Source organism: Palaemon carinicauda, chromosome 5, assembly GCF_036898095.1.
Source record: "Palaemon carinicauda isolate YSFRI2023 chromosome 5, ASM3689809v2, whole genome shotgun sequence".
Lineage (NCBI taxonomy): Eukaryota > Metazoa > Arthropoda > Malacostraca > Decapoda > Palaemonidae > Palaemon > Palaemon carinicauda.
The window spans coordinates 88,552,400-88,571,809 of NC_090729.1; the positions used below are offsets into that span (position 1 = coordinate 88,552,400).

The following is a 19,410-nucleotide window of genomic DNA, read 5'->3' on the forward strand; positions in this document are numbered from 1 at the left end:
ACGAAGGGTTTCATTTCGATCGAAGTGTTTTGAGAGACTTTGAAGTAGCCAAATGTGGGTGGTCCGAAACGGAAAAAGCAATTCAAGTGATTAGGTTGCTGAAAGATGCTCCAGCAATGGAGGTAATGTGTTGGCCACGAGACAGTTTAAGAAGCCTTACTGAAATAAAAAGACGTTTAATTGAGAAATACGCCTTACTTGAAGTAAGAAGAGCGGACATTAAAGAGAATTACAAACCCAAAATTCGGAAAGTTGAATCCATTCTTAGTTTTGCCACTCGCATTTTTCGAGATTGTAATTCGTTTGCTACACGGAATGCCAATCTCCCAGAAGGTGATAAAAAAACAATTGCCCGTAAAAAATATTCGAAGATTTAAACCCGTATTTATGTGGTTATTTGTTTGATGACAATCGCTCGTTAGCAGACGTAGTGATGGCGATACAAAAAATTCTAGACAGTTGGCCCGAAAAAAAAAATGACTGAAAATAACTGCCCCGATTCCAAGAAGGTGGCAGCCATGAGAGGCACTCACCAACCCCCAAAGCTGAAGAGAGGAGAATGCAATCAGCAGGTGAGAAGAGTCTTCAGATGTTGGCAGTGTGGGAAAGAGGGGTACCAACGAGTGGAGTGGCCCACCCAAAGATCCGCCCACTGTTACACTTGCCAGGCCTATCTCGAGAGTGCCCAGAAAAAAATGCCGAGACGGGTGGGCTGTGGCACACGCATACCAACCCCTGCCCAACATCCGGGGGAAAGGAAACAGAGGAAGGGGGAGACGAGGGAGATCGTTGCCCCCAACATGACATCAGAAGCAGAAGCCGAGTCACCTGTGAGAGTGTCTACGATGGGACCTCCGTTGGTACCCTCGACCTCAGCCCCGCAGCACTAGGGACAGGAGCAGGGGGCAGCCGTATTGCAAGCAAGGTCATTGGCAGGTGCCCCACATATCCTAATCACCGGCTTGGAATGTTAGCAGTCGGGATTGACCTACTAGATAAGTTAAATCCAGCCCCCACAGACGAACGCACTCAGAACTTGATTAAGCAAGCGCGAAAACTATGTCCAACAGAATATCAACCTATAGTTAGTAACATTGTTGATAATTATTCTGATGTAATTGCAATTGGAGATGAGCCACCCAAAAGAATTGATCGATTTCACTTAAGCATTGAAACTGGGCAGGCGGAGCGGATCAGGTCAAGGTCTTATAACATACCAATTCAATTCCTGGGAGAGATAAAAAGGGAAATTAGTAAATTAAGGGAACAAGGGATAATCGAGGAGAGTGAATCCCCCTGTGCTTCTCCAATTGTAGCTGTTAGGAAAAAGGATGGCTCGGTAAGATTGTGTGTTGATTATAAGAAGATGAATGCAGTCCCCAAGGACAATGCATTTCCTCTGCCCTCGATTGAAGAATTGCTTGTGAAGGTACGGGATAGTGAATATTTTACAAAAATCTGGATACTAACAAATACCCATCCGGGAAGTCAGTAAATGTAAAACGGCATTTATAGCTGTTGACTTTAGAAAGGTGTCTTCTGCATATTCACTTGAAAGGAGTTTCCTTATAGTGTGTCTGAAATAGCACTACCATTTTCTTTTATAACTCATGTTCCAATGTTTTTTTGTTAGTTTTCTTGGTTATATATTTAATTCTGTTTCTCTTACTTGAAGTGTATATTGAAGTACAATTAATTTAGTATTTGATATTTACAAGTCATCATATTTATGAGTGTGAATTTTATAACTATTTTTGCTTAATGTAAATCTCATTATATTTACTTAAGAGTTTAGTTGTTCTAATAAAAAATGAGGTTTTAAGAAAAACATGGTGTTTCCTTCAAGACCAAGGCTCTCCTTTTTCCATACCTTCCTGTACGATGTGGGCTTAAATAATCCCCCACATTTTGGTGCCCAGACCCGGGAACACTCCCTCTAAGAAAATAAGTAAGTTGTGCAGTGAAGATAATGGAGAAGTTAAAGAAGACTAGGACTACATGTAGAGGGTGGGTGACAAGAGCTTCCAAGGCACTGAGTGACCTTCTGAAGTCTTCCACCACAACTATTAGTCAATTTGAGTATGCTATCAAGGAATACGACCAGAGACTAGCTAAGTTGGATGAAGTCCAAGAAGCAATAGAAATTGAGGTAGCTGAAGAAGAACTAGAACAACTTTTGGATGAAGCCCATGATTTTAGAACAGTAAGTGTGCAGCCTAGGATACAAGCTGAAGACCAGATAAGGAAGTTAGCAGCAGCAGCGTGTCCTGGTTCTAAAGCTGGCAGTATAAGTGGACAGTCTTCATCTCGAGAGTCAGATATCACCAATGTCAAGTTACCCAAGCTGGAGCTACCGAAGTTTAGTGGTGAAGTGACCCAATGGCAGTCCTTCTGGGATCAATATAATTCCCACATCGATGCAACAGACCTTCCAGTGATCAGTAAGTTCACTTATTTGCTGTCTTTGCTGGAGGGAGATGCCAGGAATGTAGTGAAGGGACTAGCTCATACCAGTGCTAATTACCAGGTTGCCTGCAAACTACTGAAGGAACGCTACTACAAGCCAGAAAGGATTATTTTTGCTCATGTCCAGGCATTGTTAAATGGTGAGGTCAACATTAATGTCAGCGGACCCAAGGGTGTGGCACAGCTGTGGAAATTACGAGATGACATTCTAATACACATCCGCAGTTTGGAAGCGCTAGGCATCACAGGAAAACAATGTGAAGTGTTTCTTACACCTATCATCCTCTCCCGTTTGCCAAGTGAACTGCGGCTAGAGTGGGCCAGGGATGGTGATGGACATGAGAGTGATTTAGATTGGTTATTGACATTCTTAGACAAGGAAATTTCAAGATTAGAAAGGTCTGAAGCCTTTAAGGGAAAGAGCAGTATTGAAGTAAAGAAAATTGAAAATAAGAGTTCTAAAGACAAGGTGTATTCAGCCGCAGCCCTTCATGCTTCGTCCAAGCAAGAAAACACAATGTGCAGTTTCTGTGCCAAGAAGCACAAATCGGAAAACTGTTATGGTGTGCTAGAATTGAGTGGAAAGGAGCGAGGTGAAAAAATAAGAAGTTTAGGCCTATGTTTCAAGTGTTTGAAGAGTGGACACATGTCAAGAGACTGTAAAGCTCGTACAAGGTGTACAAAGTGTAACGGTGCCCATTCTACCTTAATGTGTGGCGTTAGGTTGGAAATTAACCTTAAGAAGGAGGAAAGTGAAGCAAAGGAAGGTGCTATTGGCAGTGACAAGCCTGGCGATGTGGCACTTCTAACAGGGCAAGGTGGTAACTGTGCCATTTTACAAACTGCCAAAGTTCAGGTGATTGGTAGTGATGGTACTGTTGTCACTGCTCAGGTAATGTTTGATAATGGTGCAGACAGGTCTTATATTAGTAGCAAATTTGTGAAGAAGTGTAAACCACAATGGATCACTAGTGCACCTATGCCATACTCTAGTTTTGGTGGTCATAGTAGTGGAAAAAATTAACACAGAAATATTTATGAGTTAAAGTTGTGGGACTCTGACAAGAAGGTGGTACGTATTATTGCTGCGGAGATTCCCAGAATATGTCAACCCTTGGTTAGGCCTATTGTACCAGATTCAGTGATTAACTCTTTTTCTCATGTTGTATTAGCTGATGATTACCACCATGATTCTCCCATTGAGATTGATATACTGATTGGTCTAGATTTCTACTGGACACTGATTTCTCCTGTAGATGCCTTCCAAATTAACCATGTTGTAGCCATGAAGTCTCTCTTTGGTTATGTCTTGAGTGGCAGGCTGTATAAAACCAATGACTCTTGTACCTATTCTGTACCACAATTATTGTGTATCTCCTCTGTTTCAGATTCAGATTTGTGTAAGTTTTGGGATTTGGAAACTGTAGGGGTTAAGCCTAGGGAACTTGTTGAAAGTTATAGTGAAACCAAAGTTTTCAAAGAATTTGAGAGTACTGTGAAGTTTGTGAATGGTCGCTATGACGTTGCACTGCCATGGAAGGATGATTCTGCTAAGGAAAGGCTTTTAAATAATGTTGTCATAGCCCATAAAAGGTTAGGTAGGCTAATGGTTAAGTTAGAACACGATAAGGAGCTTAAGAAAGAATATCAAAAAGTGTTTGATAGTTATGAGTCTGATCACATAATAGAAGAGGTACCAAGGCAGGAAATTTCAGGTGTGAATCCTGTGTACTATATGCCTCATCGTCCAGTAGTTAAGTTAAGTAGTTCAAGTACTAAGATAAGACCTGTGTTTGATGCCTCTGCCTCTTGTTACAATGGTGTATCATTGAATGACTGTTTGTCCTCAGGCCCATCACTCAACCCTGACTTGGTTGAGGTGCTCCTTCGTTTTCGTCGTTGGCCCATTGCTGTTACAGCTGATATAAGAAAGGCCTTTTTGCAAATTAGTGTACAAGAGAAAGACAGGGATGTTCATAGATTTTTGTGGCCAAGAGACGATGGTACAATACGGCACATGAGATTCACACGTGTACCCTTTGGTAACACAGCGAGCCCATTTCTGTTAAATGCCACAATTAAACATCATTTGGATAAGTATCCCCCAACTAGTGTAGTGCAAGATTTGAAGGCTAACATGTATACAGACAATTGGTTGAGTGGTGCGGATTCTGCTGTAGAAGCAGCTGATAAATTTTGTGAAGCCCGTAGCATTTTAGCTGATGCTAGTATGGACCTTACAAAACTTGTATCAAATAGTTTGCTAATTACTTCTCAGTTATGTGACAACAAGGTACCCTTTATAAATTCTGATGAACCCAATACTGTATTAGGCCTGAAGTGGTGTAACTCACTGGACAGTTTCTCCTTTGATGGCATAACCTCAGATTCCTTTGTAGAAGTAGTCTCTACTAAGCGAAGTATCCTTAGTGTGATAGCTAAGATTTTTGACCCTTTGGGGTTAATTAGTCCATATGTTATGTATGGCAAGATACTTTTTCAGGAACTCTGGAAACTGGGTTTGACTTGGGATCAAGAAATGCCATCAGAGTTGAAGCTAAAGTTTCAAAGATGGCTCCTTAGTAGTGAGCATTTTAAGAATTATCAGATAGATAGATGTTATTTTTCACCAAAGGCCTGGGGGAGGCTTAGTCATATGGAGCTACATGGGTTTGGTGATGCCTCTGAAAAGGGCTATGGGCCTTGTGTGTACCTGCGAGTGCCTGTGGAGAACGGCTCATACAAGGTGTCATTAGTGTCCTCTAAGTCAAGAGTTGCTCCCATAAAGACAATTACATTGCCTAGGTTAGAAGTCATGGGATGTCTTTTGTGTTCACGATTAGTCAACTTTGTGAAGAATACCCTTAACTTAGATAACTGTGTTAGAGTTAGGTGTTGGACAGATTCTACCATTGCTCTGTCATGGATTCAAAGAGATGCTAGTAAGAAGGACCTATTTGTAGCTAATCGGGTAAAGGAAATCAGAGAGTTAACACCTCCAAGTTGCTGGCAACATTGTGTAAGTAAGGACAATCCAGCTGACCTGATAACACGAGGTCTGTTGGCTGACAAGCTTGTGGATAGTACTATGTGGCTCTATGGGCCTAGTATGTTAAAAGAATCCCAATACCAGGAAAGGGAAGGTAACCCAGTTAAGTATAAAGATGAAATAGGCATAGAAAGTACTGCTGTCTGTCTTAATGTACAAGGCATGCCAGACAACCCTTTGATAGATTTAGATCGATACAGTAAATTAAGCAAGGTGTTAAGAGTTACAGCTTATGTCTTAAGATTTATCATAAATTGTAGAAATAGTAATAACAAAGTGGCAGGCCCTCTCATTACTGAAGAGATTGATTTTGCTAAGTTGAAGTTGATTTACTGCATCCAAAGAGAAGTGTTTTCTGCAGAAATAAAGGTACTTTTGGGTAAAAAGGCTATCCCTCAATGGTTTAAACTCTAAATTAAGAACTCTTGACCCCTTTCCAGATGATAAAGGCTTAATAAGAATTAGGGGACGTCTTGAGTTTTCTAACTTGGACTATGACACTAAACATCCTGTTATAATTCCAAAGGGTCAATTTGCTAAACTGTTGATCAGATTTCAGCACAGGTTTTTAAAGCATGCAGGTGTGGATACCGTAATTTCATCCCTACGAAATAACTTTTGGATTATAGGAATGAGGAGATTAGCTAAGACAGTAATAAAGGAATGTTTAAGTTGCCGTTGGCATGATTCAAAACCTTGTAGTCAGCCTCTGGCTCCATTACCTAAAGAAAGAGTAAGGGCTTCTCCACCCTTTGATGTAACAGGCTTAGATTATGCAGGCCCCCTCTTTTGTGCTGATTGTCCTAGTAAGAAATTTTATGTATTGTTGTTCACTTGTGGTGTTGTAAGAGCCGTACACCTAGAGCTTACAGAATCTTTATCCTTGCCTGACTGTTTATTGGCTATAAGAAGATTTGTTGCCAGGAGAAGTTTACCTAGTGTTATATATTCAGATAATGCAAAGACTTTTGTAGCTGCTAGGTATGAAGTACAAAGGCTGTATGGCCACTTGGCTCCCAAATGGAACTTTATTGCCCCTCGTGCTCCCTGGTGGGGGGGCTGGTGGGAGAGACTCATTAGGTCAGTTAAGCTTGCCTTGAGAAAGACACTAAATCTGAACTATGTAAGTAAGAGTGAATTAGAAACTATACTAGTAGAAATAGAGTCCTGTATTAATTCCAGACCATTGACCTATGTAAGTGATGAACTTGACTCCATTCATTATCTCACTCCATCACATTTTATCCTAGGAAGAGCCCCACACTGTAAATCCTTAATAAATTTTGAGCCATGTAAGGTGACTTCCAGGGACTTGAATGAAAGAGAAGTTTTAAGAAACAAGAACCTAGAACATTTTTGGAAAATTTGGAGTAACAATTATATAACCAATTTGCCTCAAGTTGTTAAAGGATTCAATAAAAAATGTGATTTGTCTAAGGGTGACCTTGTGTTGATAAAGGAGGATAACCTCCCTAGATTGAAGTGGCCTCTTGGGGTTATTGTAGATGTTTTTAAAGGTAGAGATGGACTTGTAAGAAGTGTAAGGCTCAAAACTAAAAAGGGAGAAATGACTAGACCCATTCAAAGATTGTATAATCTTGAAGTAGGTAGATCAGAAGATTTGATTACTACTGATGCATCCTGTGATGATTTTGATAGAGATGTATTTGATAATCCTCAAATGCCTATTCATACTGTTAGTGATGAGGATATATTTCCAAGGTCTAAGTCTGGTAGAGTAATTAAGCCTCCTACTAAGTTAGATTTATAATAGTCACTGTAAGTCATGCAGTTGTGCATGTCAAGCAAAGCTTAATGTGTTTATTTGTAAAACTGCATTACTAATTTTTGTGTATTTTTCAGCCATGTATAATTTAGATAAGGTCTAAGTTGTGTTCTTTAATAGGTGGCTTCGTCCCCTATTGCCGGGAGGATGTTGACTTTAGAAAGGTGTCTTCTGCATATTCACTTGAAAGGAGTTTCCTTATAGTGTGTCTGAAATAGCACCACCATTTTCTTTTATAACTCATGTTCCAATGTTTTTTTGTTAGTTTTCTTGGTTATATATTTAATTCTGTTTCTCTTACTTGAAGTGTATATTGAAGTACAATTAATTTAGTATTTGATATTTACAAGTCATCATATTTATGAGTGTGAATTTTATAATTATTTTTGCTTAATGTAAATCTCATTATATTTACTTAAGAGTTTAGTTGTTCTAATAAAAAATGAGGTTTTAAGAAAAACATGGTGTTTCCTTCAAGCCCAAGGCTCTCCTTTTTCCATACCTTCCTGTACGATGTGGGCTTAAATAATCCCCCACAGTTTAATTTTCTTCCTTTCGGTGATGAAAATGCTCCAAGTCATTTTTGTAGACTAATGATGACTGTTTTGTCATCCTTAATTGGCCATAATGTTCTTGTTTATTTAGACAATATCATAATTACAGGGAAAACGGCCGAAGAACATAATAATATTCGTAAAGTTTTAGAAGCATTGCGACGTAATGGTATGGAAATAAATTTGTCAAAATGCAAATTTTTCTGTAAACAGGTCGAATTTTTAGGTCATATAATGACCCCAGAAGGTATCCAACCCTGCCCCAGTAAAGTAGCAGCTATTAGAGATTTCCACAGGCCACGTACCCCTAAGGAAGTAGCTGGGTTCCTAGGGCTCACTGGGTATTACTGTAAATTCATAAGAGGTTTTGGAGAGATAGCGAAACCCTTTGATGTTTTAAAGGAACAAAAAGTAATAAATTGGTGAGTGGAAGAAGAAAGGGCCTTGAACCATTTGAAAGCTGCCTTAACTAGCAATGACTTACTCGCATATATATCCTAGATTTGATCGCCCATTTCTAGTGACTACAGATGCGAGTAGCGTAGCCATTGGTGGCTTAATTTCTCAACAAGATGATAAAGGTAGAAAGCAACCCATTTATTTTGCTTCCAGGGCATTAAAAAGGGCATTCGATTGAGAGGCACTGGCTATTCTTTAGGTTATAAAGAGTCATCCGTTCTTTTTATTAGGTTAGCCAATTAAGTTGCAAAGTGACCATCGTCCCCTTATGGGATTTATTTTACAAAGGTGAATTGACATCTAGACAAGTAAGATGGATTGAAAGATTGCTAGAATCTAACATAAAGCGGTTTCACCACATAGAAAGTAAAGCTAATAAGGTAGCTGATGCCCTCTCTAGAGGTGCAGTAATAGGAGTAACAACTAGGGCACAAAAGCGGAACGAAGAACGAAACCAAAATATTGAAGACTCCCATCAAAACAGAAAACGGGATGAAAATTTCCACGAGGAGAAATCAGAAAAGGAGATCCGCGACCAAGAGAGAGAGAGAGAGAGAGAGAGAGAGAAAGAGAGAGAGAGAGAGAGAGAGAGAGAGAGAGAGAGAGAGAGAGAGAGTTAGAGATGTTGGAGAGAGAGAGAGAAATGGAAATAGTGAACGTGAATGTATGTGGTTGGCCGAGGATGTGACCAGGGGTGTCTAGAATGAGTGCCCTGATGATGCAGGTGTGATTTACTTTGGAGGTTAGGACATAAAGGAAGTCAGAGAGGGACAGAAAAAAAGAGGAATGGATGGAAAGAGTGCAAACAGTGATTAAAGGGGAATCAGAGAGTTATCTATCATTTCTGAATGTGCCTCATGAGAATTTTTCTATCGAGAATGATATCTTATTTTGTGCTTAGGAGAAGATGAGAGGGGAATTTTCTGTACGAGTAGTTCTTCCTCCCTTTATAATTAATTGAGCCATCCACATTGTACATGCAAGTCCGTATGCAGGGCATTTAGGGATTGATAGAACGATGAGGAGAGCTAGTGAATCCTTCTTTTGGTTATGAATGAAAAACTCTATAGAAAATTATATAAAATGTTTTCATGCTTTTAACTGTTTCAAAGAACATAAAAACATTCTACCGGAAACCAGAAAGTGGCCTGTGACTCCTATTAAATTTTATAGGGTGCATATGGATCTGTTAGGACCATTTCCTACTAGTTTAACATAACATAAGTATATATGTGTATTTGTGGATGCAATTACTCGTTACACTCATACTTACGCAATGTTGGATAAGTCAGCAAATTCATTAGTCCAGGTGCTGTGCTCTCTCATTACTAGGCTTGGTTGCCCGAAAATTTTGATAAGTGATAATGGTGTCGAGTTTATAAATAAGGTATTGAAATCGGTAACGAACTTGATGAAAATTGAACACTTTTCAGTAACAGCATATAGGTCTTCAGCTAATGGCTTAGTGGAATCGCATAATAGGGAAATAGTGCGAGTTTTACATTACTTGATGGCTAATGACCCCCTTCTTTGGCACGTCATGCTTCCTACAGCTGAGCTACCTTTGATCATTGCTTATAATGCATCGCTCAGCGACACTCTTTTCTTTTTAGTGTATGGACAGGATCCTGTGTTACGATCCCGTTTAATTCGCAACAGTTGCCAAATTATTCAACTGAGCAATACCGTGTCTATTTACTGAATCTCTTAAGGAGAGTAATGAACACCACAGAAAGGTTTTTGAAAAGAACTAATGAAAAACACAGCTCAAAGTTTGATGTTCGGTTCAAAACCACACCGGTAAAAGTATTTGTGGGCAATCGTGTGTATTTGAAACAATTACTACCTAGGAAACATAAACTAGAGCCAGTGTATTTGGGTCCGTACCGAGTAAATATGGTTAAATCTAACCCAGTAGTGATACGAAGCATTATTAATAGCGCAATATCTGAACATCATCAGGCACACATACATGTGGTGCCGGAAGAGGTTGTTTTCAAAAGTGTAAACCATAGTGTATCTCCTTACTCCTGCATATGCGACATTCCTCGAGTTGATGAGTAGAATTTTTTTTTTTCTTTACTGTTGTGGTTGTTGTTTGAACAGAGTTCATTTCTTCTCTTGACATGTTTTAAATAAACTTGATGATAACAATATGTTCTTATGTTGGTGCTTATTGTATAAGTAAAGTGTTGTGATAATTTTGCTGAGGGTAGCAATGCGTATGACATACTACTGAGTGAACCTAAAAACAATCAAAGGTCAAATAGGTCAAGTGTGATCCGTCAAGCGGATGCTATATTATCTATGTATTATAGGATTTCTGGTTGCTGGAGCCGGGGGGCAGTTCACGAAGGGCAAGTTTCTATGGGATTAAAGTTCAGCTTCGAGGACAGGCACTGTTAGAGAATGTGTAGATGTGGATACCTTATAGCCTACTAACAGTTATAAAAGAAGGGTAGAAGCGGAATGATTTTTGGAGGGAAACGACTAGTGGCTACCGATTGATAGTTACAAGTGCAAGTGTAGTAGTGATTTTAAAAATGGCGTTAACTTTGGTGGTGAGTTGTGGTGCGAAATTGTGCCGTAAACTTGGACAAGTAAACTTGAGGGATGAAGGAATATCTATTTTTACCCCTGTCCCGCCCAAAAGGCCTGTATTGCCCGCAACCAGAGGGAGGTTATTGATGAGATTGTATAATACCGATGTTGATATGATTTTTTTTCACTTTGGGTATTCTGTATTTTAGTTGCAGAGGTCATAAGAAAAAATGAGTGAAATTACTTTATGTTATATTGTGTACATTTTTACATACAATATTTCATTCATTTATTTTTTTTTTTTTGTAGAAGATGTCTGTTTTTTTTGGGGTGATTTTTATGTATATATTTTATGCTGCATTCCTGTCTAGTACATGCCTTGCCCTATTCCGGGTCGGAGTGTCCTCCATATATCATAGAAAAGAGAGGGCGAGTGTGCACCTCCTCCTAGAGTGAGGAGCTTGGTGGGAGGGGTGGAGTAATGTCCTAATACTTGTATGCAAAATATGCATTTTATACAGTGAGATTAATGACCTTTATAACAGTACTATGACACAATTTATAGTGCACGATCACTGAACTCTGTTATAAGTGACATGTACCAAGTTTCATAAGGTAATGTGTTGAGACCCTATTGGTGAAAGTATATTTCCATCACAGTAGATAATTCTACAAAACCTAACAATTCAGCATATTGACAGAGAGACATTGCATCTTACTTGCCGAGGGTTAGGCAGTACCATTCGAGCGATCATTAGACGAGGTACTCACCTGAGAGTGTCCGCTGTGTACAGTGTATCCACAAACCTTTTTGTGATAATGTGAAAAAAACCCATTTTCCAATGTCTCATCTGTTGACATGAGACATATATATATATATATATATATATATATATATATATATATATATATATGATATATATACATACATACCTATATATATATATATATATATATATATATATATATATATATATATATATATATATATATATATATATATATATATATATCACAGCGCTGGCAAGCGCAACCAGGGACAAAACAACGCCCTCTCTCAAAAATGCGGCCAATGCTGTTATATACGATTACCAAAACGCGAAAATACGGGTTTTCAAAAAAGTATTTTCCCGACAAAGTAGAAGCTTGAAACTTTAGGATTTGCCTTTTCTTATTATTTCTAGGCGATCCTGAAAGTTTCAAGTCCCTATCTTTTAAGGGTCAAGAGATATCACGTCAAAGATATGCCAAAATATGGCATATTTTACATAAACATTCAGTGTTCTATATATAGATAGATAGGTAGATATAGAGATAGACGCTTCAAAAGCAAAAACGGGGGAGCTTATTTCTCAGCTTCTGAATAAGCTAGAAAGATGTTCGACCCCAGGTTTTGAAGATAAACTTATAAGGGGTGGCTTAGGCTATGTGCGGATGTGACCAGGTGGTCACGTGAGGTAGGGTCACGTGACATGAGTTTTCAAAAGGTACTATAATGGCAATGCTTGTTTCTCAGCCTCTGAATCAGCTAGAAAGACGTTTGACCCCAGGTTTTGTAGGTCTGAACTTAAATTGTGGCCTAGGCTATTTGCGGACGCATTTAGATGGTCACGTAGGGTAAGGTCACGTGATATAGATAGATAGGTAGATATAGAGATAGACGCTTCAAAAGCAAAAACGGGGGAGCTTATTTCTCAGCTTCTGAATAAGCTAGAAAGATGTTCGACCCCAAGTTTTGAAGATAAACTTATAAGGGGTGGATTAGGCTATGTGCGGATGTGACCAGGTGGTCACGTGAGGTAGGGTCACGTGACATGAGTTTTCAAAAGGTACTATAACGGCAATGCTTGTTTCTCAGCCTCTGAATCAGCTAGAAAGACGTTTGACCCCAAGTTTTGTAGGTCTGAACTTAAATTGTGGCCTAGGCTATTTGCGGACGCATTTAGATGGTCACATAGGGTAAGGTCACGTGATATAGATAGATAGGTAGATATAGAGATAGACGCTTCAAAAGCAAAAACGGGGGAGCTTATTTCTCAGCTTCTGAATAAGCTAGAAAGATGTTCGACCCCAAGTTTTGAAGATAAACTTATAAGGGGTGGCTTAGGCTATGTGCGGATGTGACCAGGTGGTCACGTGGGGTAGGGTCACGTGACATGAGTTTTCAAAAGGTACTATAATGGCAATGCTTGTTTCTCAGCCTCTGAATCAGCTAGAAAGACGTTTGACCCCAGGTTTTGTAGGTCTGAACTTAAATTGTGGCCTAGGCTATTTGCGGACGCATTTAGATGGTGACGTGGGTTAAGGTCACGTGACATAGGTTTGAAGTAGTATACTAGCGGGAACGCTTGTATATCGGCCCCGAATGATATGAGCTACAAAGACGTTCGACCCCAAATTTTAAAACCAAAGTATTAGATTATTGCTATGAGGGTTTGGATAATCACGTGATGTCACATCTGCAGTCACGTGATCTTTGTTATTGAACGACTCCTTCTTCTGCTTACGATAATGTTCATTAGCTCTGTTTCTTAAGGAGTTAGAAAGACGTTCGACACAAGATTTTGAAAATCTGAACTTAGGTGTTGCCTAGATTATGCTGGAATTTACCTTATTATCAATTATCTTGTAGGGTAAGGTAACATGAGAGATAACACGCTATTTCAGATAAGCGGTATGGCTTACTATTTGACGCCCGAACAAGCTGCTCAGGTATTTTACTTTTAGTAGGTTAACGACATATATAAAGCTGCTTGACCTTTCGATTGTGTACGTTTGGTCCCGTGGTGTTAGTAGATCACCTAGCTTCATAAGCTATTCTGTTCATACTGCGGCGAATTCTTCGGTGTTATTTGTGGGAAACTGTACGGGATTTGAGGCAGCCGGCAGTTCAGTAATGTAATAACGATGAAATTACGTCACGGCTACTGACTTACCTAGATGTTGTCGAATATGTGCTAGTAAACTTGCTAAACCTTCACTAGTGTCAAGCGTGCCGAATATGCGTTGTGACTGCATGCACTTACATAATAGATCCACATTGCAACACGCTGCATCGGCTATAAACTTTATAACTCTTCACGAATTTGAAAGGGATATTTCTGCAGGCGGCCTCGATTAGGACTGCTTTTAATATTGTATTTGTTGTTTTTATTTTATTATATTCGTTACTCTGTGTATATTGGTTCAAATTGTAAATAATTTTTTTATATATTGCATCTCAGATAAATAACCAGCCGTGTTTGTTGTTTGAGATTATGTTACTAATAATTTGGTCTCTTTTAGTTTTCAACTACTCAATTATTACGCTTGCACAAAAAAAGAATGATATTTAACCTAAAACCGATAAATCGGTTGGAACCTTTGACCGGGGACGCCTCTCCATGTCCTAAAATAAAACAAAGAAAAAATGTTCATCTTTTCAATTGAGCGTCTGAAAGAATTGATATAAAAATAAAAATTTTGACCGGGTGTCACCGGTCACTTGCTTTTGACATTACCCATAGTCATGACGATGAGTTGCCAATTTTTGAGAGAACGTAGTAATGGTAATTGACTTATCTTTCATGTCAGTCACAGGACTCGGCGTTAAAGACTAATGTAGATCACACGGTAGCGTGTAGCATGTAGGTACGTCTTGTAGGAACGATAAGTTACTTGATAGATGTTCATGTTGATGTATATTATGATGAGGGGGAATGCGGTTGATTGTAGAGATTAGGACGTAATACTAATAGGTAAAAAATTATCATAAGTTGTAGATAGGCGGTCAAGGAATGGATGTAGGAGGTACGATGTAGATAGTAAGGGAGGTAAAAGTTAAACAAATTTTTAGGTAAACAAATAAGGCGTGTGGTAAGATGTAAAAGTAAATCTAAAGGTAAGTAACGGGTAGGGAGTAGGAGGTATGCTAGTGAATTAAGCGTTGAAAGGTAAGAAATGAAAGAGGCAGGGTACAAAAGAAAATGTGTAGAAAAGGTAGGAGGTAAAAGGTAAGAGGTAAGAGGTAGGAAGTAGGAAGCAGAAGGTAAGAGGTAGGAGGTAAAAGGTAAGAGGTAGGAGGTAAGAGGTAAGAGATAAGAGGTAAGAGGTAAGAGGTAAGAGGTAAGAGGTAAGAGATAGGATGTGGATAGTAGGAAGTAGGAAGTAGATAGTAAGAGGTAAGAGGTAAGAGGTAGGATGTGGATGGTAGAAAGTAGGAAGTAGATGGTAAGAGGTAAGAGGTTAGAGGTAAGAGGTAAGAGGTAAGAGGTAGGATGTGGATGGTAGGAAGTAGGAAGTAGATGGTAAGAGGTAGGAAGTAGAAGGTAAGAGGTAAGAGGTAGGATGTGGATGGTAGGAAGTAGGAGGTTGGGGGTAAGAGGTAGGAGGTATAAAGATCTAGGATGTAGGATAAAAGATATAGGAGGTTGAGGGTAGGAGCTAAGAGATGTACCTCTTATAAGAGGTAAGCAGTAAGAGGTAGGAGGTAAGAGGCAAGATGTTATGTAGGAGGTAGGAGATAAGATGTATGATGTAGGAAGTAGGAGGTAAAAGATAGGGGGTAGGATGTAAGGTGTAGAAGGTAGGATGTGGAGGGTAGGAGGTAGGAGGTATAAGTATATAGGATGTAGGATAAAAGATGAAGGAGGTAGGAAGTATAACTATAAGAATGCAGGATGTAGGAGGTAAGAGGTAGAAAGAAGAAAAAGGGTAGGAAACAGGAAACACGTAGTAAGAGGTAATACCTATCAGAGGTTGGAGTTATAATGCGTTCTTCAGCATAGTATAGGTGTAGAATACTACATTTTATCTCCATGAATTGATCACGAATCACAGTGTTTTGTTTTAAGACTATGGGTAATGTCAAAAGCAAGTGACCGGTGACACCCGGTCAAATTTTTTTTTTTATCAATTCTTTCAGACGCTCAATTGAAAAGATGAACATTTTTTCTTTGTTTTATTTTAGGACATGGAAAGGCGTCCCCGGTCAAAGGTTCCAACCGATTTATCGGTTTTAGGTTAAATATATATATATATATATATATATATATATATATATATATATATATATATATATATATATATATATATATATATACATATATACATATATACATATATATGTATATATTCATATATGATTTATATGTGTGTGTGTTTATACAGTAGTACTTTGGATTACGAGTGATTCTGAATATAAGGAAATCTACATACAAGCAAAAGAATTCAAATTAGTTTACAAGCCTCTGTATGTAAATTTTTAGTGAAATTTTAATGATACTAGCACGCAATGCGCAGAAATTAGTTGTTCAATCGACTACCTTGTATTTTTATGATATTTGGTTTCACCTTAGCTTACCTGCCCACCCACCTTAACTCTTCCACTTTCCTAGCACCATTCCTACCAGTATCACTTAACCATAGTTATCTTATGAGCATCTATGGATGTGTTATTTATAGAATTGTGATTGTGTATTCTTTATGGAATTGTGATTGCTCTTGTTAACTGTCAAGTTAATAGTAACACTATACTACAGGATTCTAGACAACATCCGCTAGAAAATTAAAAAAGATAGTAAGAAGATTACTCTAGAGGTGAAAAAAAGAAATTATCGAGAAGCATGATCAAGTTATGTGTGTTGTAGAACACGCGAAAGTGTACAACCATACATCATCCATGATTTGTAGATATCCCAAAAAAAGAAAAAAAAAGAAAAACAATTCATGCTGAGGAAGGGGTGCTGGCATTGTTGAAACAGTGACTCCATGTACTTGATAACATTGAAAACTTGCTTCTTATTTGCATCTATGATAAGCATTTAGTGACAGGAAACAGCAGTACTGAAAACAATAGCTGTGGAAAAGTAAGGCTAGTGATTGATGACCTAGTTAAATAAGAGACAGGTACATCAGCAGACAAGGAATAAGAAATATTTAAAGTGAGCCATGGCTGGTTTGAAAATTCTAGGGAAGAACTGACATTAATGGTGATGTGCAACATGGTAAGGCTTCAAACTCCAATGTCAAGGTTCACGGATTTAGAGTTTTACATGCCACAGTAAGTGTTCAACTGCATTGAGGGTGGTCTTTTTTTCTGGAAGGAGATGCCCAGGAGGACCTTCATTACTTCAAAGAGAAATACAATTTCCGGTCATAATCCCATGAAAAACCATCTTTCCCCGCTGTTCTGTGCTAATGCAAAATTAGCACAATTAAACCTCTCCTGGTGTATCATTTGGAAAATTCATAAGCCTTTAAAAAGTACAAGGGGCAGAAGTAATTGAACGTTATATGTAGTCAAATAACAATGCTTATGTTTCTCAAATATTATTTGTGGACTGAGTCAATAAAGTTTATAGTCCTGAAGTCAAAAAGTAAACGATGGAGGAGAATCTCCCACTCCAAGCCTTGTTGTTTATAGACAATGTTCCTATATCCTCCAGATTGAAGATAACCTAATGGAGGAATTCAAATTAATTTGAATAAAGTTCATGTCGCCTAACACTACTCCCATACTCCAACCCCTGGATCAGCAGGTGATCTAAAACTTCAAGAGGCTGTACACAAAGGCAATGTACCAGTGATGCTTCGAGGTCACTGAAAGGACTAACCTGATCCCAAGACTGTTGGAAAAAACATTTCCACTTTATCGGCTGCCTCAGAATGATGAAGCCTGGGAAGGAATCACCAACAGAACCCTCAATTCTGCAGGGGGAAAACTGTGGTCTAAATACATTTCTGAATTTAATTTTGAGTAATTTGAACGCAACAAGGTAGCAGTTGTGTATGAAATTGTATTCTTAGGCAAAACAATGGAATTGGAATATATTGAGCAGCTGATTGCCGAGGAGCTGGTTTGATTACATAAGGAACGGTAACTAGAGGTAGTAGAAATCTCATAAGGAGAAGGAAGCACAGAGTAATATGCTTGTAACTTCAAGTGAAGTAGGAAGATTTTAATAACGTGAGAAACCCCGGAAAATTGTATAGAAACAAATCACCCATATAAGGGTTTGGCAAAGGAAGTAGTGAATCTATTTTCTGGTAATGCCATATTGCATTTCCATACAATTTTAAAGAAAAGACAAAAGCAGTGCCAGAGTGTGGACGTGTTGTGTAGAGCTCTGTTATGCACGTCGTGAGTCGTGTTTAGCTTTGTGTTTCTCGCTTAGAATATCATTGAAAAGATATTAGTTAGTCTTATGGTGAAACCTAAATAATAGGAAACAGTACACTATGTCTGCTCCTAACTATGTCTACTTCATATGTAATAACACGGAGGAAGGACGGAAAAAATGGATAGTATGTGAATGTAATACACTCTACCATAAGAAATGTGTGCATATAGTGACAGCCATTACTGATAATGAATTAAATAACCTAGATTGGTTATGCCCTACTGCATACGTGAAGCCAGACAAAACAATTTAGTAGTATCAAAATTAAAGGAAGATGTGAACGTGAGAGCTCTGGCCTTGAATGAACAAGATGCGAAAATAGATGACTTGGAAAACAAACTTACGGACCTTAGGTGCAGACGCAGCAAATTCCACCCAGACCACCGACCTCACTGAGAAAGTTGATATTCTTGCCATGAATATGGAATCAATTAAAGCAACACTTAAAACAATGATAAACCAAAAACCGGAGAAACTGACGTTTGCTGACAAAGTTAAGGGAAAAAAACAGTTGATAATTAAATCAACTAATACAAAAATTAAAATTACTGAAATAAAACATAATGTTGAACAAGCACTTAAAGACATTCCTATACTTGACACGAGGTCAACTACGAATGGAAATGTTTAAACTTTGCAAACAACATGATCAGAGAAGAGGCGGCAAACAAAATTCAGATATTGGTGACTGACACTGAAACGAGAAAAATCGGGAAACTAAAACCAAAAATAATGATGTGCAATGTATACAATGATGAAGATGATGTAGTAAATGCTTTCATTCAAAGAAATCGCTGCTTGGACCAAAACCAATATATAGAAGAGAAGATAAGTGTAGTCCTGAAGAAAAACGCCTCGTGGGGGGGGGGGAAACCACCCACTATGTGCTGAAATGTGATCCTGAAGTTCGGAGGGCTATTCATGATAATGGGGACAAAGTTTCGCTACGACGGGGTATCTATAACATACGTGATAAGTACCACGTGATCACCTGCTACCACTGTCAAAGGTATGGACATTTTGAAAAAGATTGCAAGTCTAAGAATGATGATAAAGTCTGCGAGAATAGTTCAGGGAGACATTCCACTAGGGAGTGTAATTCGCAAGTGGCAAAGTGTATAAATTGCACAAAGTTAAACAAACCAAGTGACCACACAGTAAATTCTAGAGACTGCAAAGCTTATGACTTGAGATTGAAAAGACTAGCGGAAAATACTGATCATGGATACTAGGGATGTCATAAACTGTGGCTATGTAAATATACAATCTGTAGGTAATATTTGGATATGCTAGCATTATCTGAAACATGGTTAAATAACTTGGACAAGGCAAAGATCACTGAAATGTTGCCCCCAAACATGCCTTCTTTCATATACCGAGAGTAGGTAGGTATGG

The 19,410-nt window shown here is 38.5% G+C and overlaps 2 protein-coding genes across 2 annotated transcripts in view; one reads left to right on the forward strand and one right to left on the reverse strand.

The window, feature by feature from the left end:
• The window catches only part of LOC137641366 (uncharacterized), a 413,026-nt gene that overhangs the window by 129,221 nt on the left and 264,395 nt on the right, over nt 1-19,410 (reverse strand).
• On the forward strand, nt 1,970-5,929 carry LOC137640389 (uncharacterized). The gene is made up of 2 exons (XM_068372958.1): nt 1,970-3,473; nt 3,639-5,929. Exons 1-2 carry the CDS (start codon nt 1,970-1,972, stop codon nt 5,927-5,929), a joined length of 3,795 nt encoding a protein of 1,264 aa, XP_068229059.1.